The sequence below is a fragment of the Penaeus chinensis genome, chromosome 28 (assembly GCF_019202785.1).
Source record: "Penaeus chinensis breed Huanghai No. 1 chromosome 28, ASM1920278v2, whole genome shotgun sequence".
NCBI lineage: Eukaryota > Metazoa > Arthropoda > Malacostraca > Decapoda > Penaeidae > Penaeus > Penaeus chinensis.
The window spans coordinates 11334739-11339738 of NC_061846.1; the positions used below are offsets into that span (position 1 = coordinate 11334739).

At 32.4% G+C, this 5000-nt stretch overlaps 1 protein-coding gene across 2 annotated transcripts; it reads right to left on the reverse strand.

Moving 5' to 3' along the window:
- Nucleotides 1–82: 82 nt before the first annotated feature.
- On the reverse strand, nucleotides 83–4738 carry LOC125040162 (nuclear factor related to kappa-B-binding protein-like). 2 transcript variants are annotated; one of them, XM_047634681.1, is made up of 5 exons: nucleotides 4570–4738; nucleotides 1100–1251; nucleotides 736–929; nucleotides 470–596; nucleotides 83–271 (listed from the first exon to the last, which is right to left on the reverse strand). In XM_047634681.1, the coding sequence occupies exons 2-5, from the start codon at nucleotides 1238–1240 to the stop codon at nucleotides 98–100; spliced, it is 636 nt and encodes a 211-aa protein (XP_047490637.1). In that variant the 5' UTR covers nucleotides 1241–1251; nucleotides 4570–4738; the 3' UTR covers nucleotides 83–97. The 2 variants fall into 2 exon arrangements, with proteins under 2 accessions (XP_047490637.1, XP_047490638.1); XM_047634682.1 differs by lacking the exon at nucleotides 4570–4738 and adding an exon at nucleotides 3793–3913.
- Between the last annotated feature and the right edge of the window lie 262 nt (nucleotides 4739–5000).

Here is a 5000-nt window from a genome sequence, read left to right on the forward strand (position 1 = left end):
ACTATTTCTTTTACCAGTGACTACAACTTTTTGCCCTCTACCAGAATGGCATCTTCAATTTATCCTAGCTCAATGCATCCATACTCTAAAGATTGACCTAAAACTTTAACAAATGATTATTGTGCAAATCCAAATCCCTACCTGGATAAATTTCATCTTCTGAAAAGTCACTTCCATCACCAAGTTCTGCTTTGATGGCTGCTAACTCACGAAAATAGCGCTTTTTTGTCCTGTATTCTATTGACGTTCGGGAGCTTTTTCTCTTGTTATGCTGTAAAGAAATCTATATTTTAAAGTGTTTCTCTTGTAGAATCTCAGAACACTTAGTGTCATATGCATAATCCACCATCAAACCCTCTCTATCTATAATCCATAACTTACACAAAGAATGCCTTAATTTCTTTTCTTCTTTTCTCCTTAACTGCTAAAGTAGGTGTATAAGCAAGGAATAACCAACAGGATGAATTACCAAAGGAGGCAGGCGAGGGATCTTTGGCACGTCATCTGGAGGCATGTTGCTCACTATGTCCAGCACTCTTTTTCTGCGCACTAAGATTTCCTCCAAGGTGTGGTGGACATACTGCTTCTGGCGGTACCTGTTTGATATACAGCAAATCTATTATAGTTAGTCACTCAATGAAAAAAATATATAAAAATCATAATTATAATAAATAAATAAACTGTTCTGAATTTACATAAATGCAAGATCCATAACAGAGAGACTAATAAACGTACCTGTATTCCCTGTAAAGAATCTTCTTATGCAGAGCTCTCATCTTTGAGATCTCTGGATTGAAGAAGCCCTTTGACAGTTGTTCATGGAATAATCGTAGTGGTGTGCCATGCCTAAAGTTCTGATCCATGAAGAACATTTCCAAGGTACGTGTCTTTTCCTCCAGGTCATTTTCGGGGAAATCAGGTAAGAAGCCCTGAAGTGAAGTGAAATAAAGGGATAAAGAGCTTAATAGCAGTACACAACATACACAAAAGATCTGGAAATCAACCTTTTATAGACATATATACACCCCATAAAAGCTATACAATAATCCCACAGAACCAATGCATCATCTTGCCATCTGACTGGCAGCGATTTTCTTACCATGAGCATTTCCCGGTGGTCATCTGTGAGGTGGTTGTTCCATGTATCAGGAGAGATCACCTCAAACAGCAGCGAAATGTCTTGACACATCTCGGAAGGGAGGTCCAATGTCACCCCCGCACAAGTAATTGTCTCCATCATCCTAAACCATACTGTTGTGAGAAAAAATAAAATAATATAAAATAAATAAAATAATAAAATTAACAAATAAATCTAAAAATAACAGTAAGAAATAAATTCCTACTTTAGTCTAATATTTATCTTAGTCTATTATTATTATGAATAATAATAATATGAAGAAGAAGAAGAAGTAAGTGAAGGAAGGACAATGAGATGAAGAAGAGGAGGAGGAGGAGGAGGAGGAGGAGGAGGAGGAGGAGAAGAAGAAGAAGAAGAAGAAGAAGAAGAAGAAGAAGAAGAAGAAGAAGAAGAAGAAGAAGAAGAAGAAGAAGAAGAAGAAGAAGAAGAAGAAGAAGAAGAAGAAGAAGAAGAAGAAGAAGAAGAAGAAGAAGAAGAAGAAGAAGAAGAAGAAGAAGAAGAAGAAGAAGAAGAAGAAGAAGAAGAAGAAGAAGAAGAAGAAGAAGAAGAAGAAGAAGAAGAAGAAGAAGAAGAAGAAGAAGAAGAAGAAGAAGAAGAAGAAGAAGAAGAAGAAGAAGAAGAAGAAGAAGAAGAAGAAGAAGAAGAAGAAGAAGAAGAAGAAGAAGAAGAAGAAGAAGAAGAAAAAGAAAAAGGAAAATCAGAAAACGGCAAAGACAAAAAAAAGATAGAAAGATAGAAAGAAAGAAAAACGAAAATAGAAAGTTTAGGAGGTATACATACAGAGGAAGGTAGAAAAGAGAGAGAAAAAAAAATGAGAGATATGATAAGCAATAAAGAGAATAAGATTAATAAAAATGATATATACAAAACTAAATATCCCAAGAACAGCATGATAGGTAACAACAACATGAATATGAAAAAGAACAGCACAAAAAAGGTAGCAAAAAATCTAGAGGAAAAAAAAAATATGAACACTTCACTTTTTGAAATCTCAGAAAAATGGCAAAGCTAACAGAATAACAAATGGAATACTAATAAATAAATGGAAAGGCAAAAATTACATAAAAACAAAAAATCACTATTTGATTCTCTCCAAAGCTGAGAAAATTTCCATCAACCAAAACAATCAAAAACAAATCAACTCATTGATTTCCACTCAAAAGCCTGCAAAGGATTACCCTATTCTCTAAAGTATCTGATTTCATCTGAAAAGGTCACATCAAATACTCATAACTTATCTATAAATCTAATTTTGCACAGTTTGTAACACATAAACAAGAAATGTATATATCCAATGAAAAGGGAAAAAAAATATAAATATGCATTGTAGAAAAACCCACAATGTAAAACTAGATTTATTGAAAGTGTGACAATAGTTTCCATCCTCAGGTCTTCTTAAGTTTTTTTCTAGCATAGTATCAACACAGTAGTGTGTTTTCACCTTTCATAAATATGCATATTAATGAATATATAAAATATTATCTATAGAAGATCTACTTTGTGCAGAATTTCCAACTTATAAGTCTATATTTACATAATTATATACTGACAAGCTTTTCAATTAATCTGACTTTATACTGAAGATATAAAGAAAACCGGTAAACTTATTCATTCACCATTTTTTCCTTTAATTATCTTTCTTTTTCTTAATATTCAGAATACTGATATTTAAATAATCAAATACACAAATACTAAATACAAGTTTCATAAAAATAAGACAATTACACTACACAGAAGGTAGATTTTATTTTCAATAAACATAGGTTTCTCTAACTAAAATTGATATCATTTTCTTTTTAATAAACTAAGTAGAATTATATACACATAATATCTAGAAATTGTATGTATAAATATCTAAATCTTAACATCTTCTAAGAGTACCAAAAATAACCAAAACAGACACAGCTACATTGGCAATACTAAGAAAGGAAGAGAACTCCAATTGACCTCACGCATTTGCAAATTGAAAAAAAAAAAAAAATACTGGTTCAATCCTAAATAAAAGGATATATGGCATTATAGCTATGGAAGGATTGCATTTTCACATCATTTAACCTACTGTTATAAAATGGTTAAAACTCTTTAAAACATCTGCTATAACCCAATTGACGGTTGTGATAATCAAGCGATCAGTACTTTGGCAAAGGCCAATAAACCTATACGCTATATATCTGCTGACAAGACAGAGCCTGCTAGGACAGTTCTTATTTGATGAAAACTCCCCCAGGAGGTCCACAGGTTCTAACTTACCAGAATATAAGATGTGGAACTTTTCTGGTCTTTGCTTTAGCACAAAAGGCAAGCAGGCCACAGTAAGTACTTGTGTCACTATCCAGGTGTATCAGAAACCTTTTGGCTACCAACCACAGAGCACAACAAGCTTCAAGTTGTTTTGGGAGCAATACAGACTAAACAATTACAAGGAAAAAAAATGTATTGAAAGGCACTACACAGGTCTTTCAAACATTTCCCTTAATATGAATTTGGAATTATTTATTAACATATCAATTTAATTTTATCTTCATAAAAAATATCGTAATTTGGGAATTACTGAAATATATTGGTGAAATTATGAACTAGTAAGCATAAATAAATATGTAAAAACAGAATAAGGAAAAGATTAATAACTATAAAAAACACTACATACCACTTACCACTTGAAAGTAATTATAGAACAGTATCTCCACTACATTAAAAGTGATTTAAACTGTCATTACATCTGTAACCTTTCATATTCTGCTGATTTCTTACAGACAATGAAGAAGTTATAAACAACAAAGGAAACAAAATATTGCTATAAAGATGATTCAAGTTTAGACAGAATTCAATTTAACAAAAGAGAAAACAATATGTTCCTATCTGTGAATTAAATACATAAAGGCACCGGATAATTTGTGTAATGCGTCTGTGAATGTTTTCATTTTAATCATAACATATGTTATTGATAAAAAATCCAAGCTTTTTTTCGTTAACTTACGTGTCAATTTCGGCTCATTTCACAAATCGGAAATAACTATTGTAAAACACGGAAAAATCCATATGCCTTAGTACAATCAGAAACGATTTCTTGGAAATATACGAATAAAAAGCAAGACATTTCCAATAATTATAATCATTTGTCAATAATACAATAGTTTGCCCAAACATTTGCAATCGTTTTCTTTGTCGTCTATTGTCGATCATTAGGCCTACATTGCAACATTATTTTCCCCCTTTTCTCCAACAAATAGGCTGTTTTCGAAGGGAATTTTGATCTACAATAACTTCATCTATATTCTGGAGAATGTTAAATATACGGTAATTCTAAGAAGAGGACATTTAATGAAGAAATTCCTAAAAATTATCTTGTAAATCGAATGTTTCCACATTTGGCAACATTGCATGAATTTTAAGACCCAAAAAGCCTATTCTTCGCGAGTTAAAATACTCACCGATTCAAACCAATGAGGAAATGTTGCCCAAAAAAGGCGGAGTTTGAGGTTTCAGAGTGGCAGCTTGTGTAGAAGAGGCATTAGGAGGGTTGTCGCCTCGGCCCGTCTTCCGCTCGGCCATTGAGAGGAAAATTCAGCCAATGAGGAGCGTCCGAGCTGGCGGCCATTTTAAGCGTCTCGCAGCAAAGCGGATCCACATGAGAAATTTATGAGGGGAGATATTATGGGAAAATATTAGATTTTTTTTATTTTGCATTGTTATTCAATTATTTTTTATAGATAACATGTCCTATGTTTTAAGTTTATTTGTCGAATAAGATTTTGAAATTGCTTTTTATTGGCTTTAACTCGTCACGAGTGAAATATTTTAAGTGTATAGGAGCAAAACAGATCCACTTCAAGTATTTAAGTATGAAAATAATGTAAACTAT

Coding starts and splice junctions, on each gene's coding strand:
- LOC125040162 (XM_047634681.1), bottom strand. CDS start 1,240: ATGATGGAGACAATTACTTGTGCGGGGGTGACATTGGACCTCCCTTCC. Junction 930..1,099: donor ACCACCGGGAAATGCTCATG/GTAAGAAAATCG, acceptor ACTTCACTTCAG/GGCTTCTTACCTGATTTCCC. Junction 272..469: donor TCCCTCGCCTGCCTCCTTTG/GTAATTCATCCT, acceptor ATTTCTTTACAG/CATAACAAGAGAAAAAGCTC.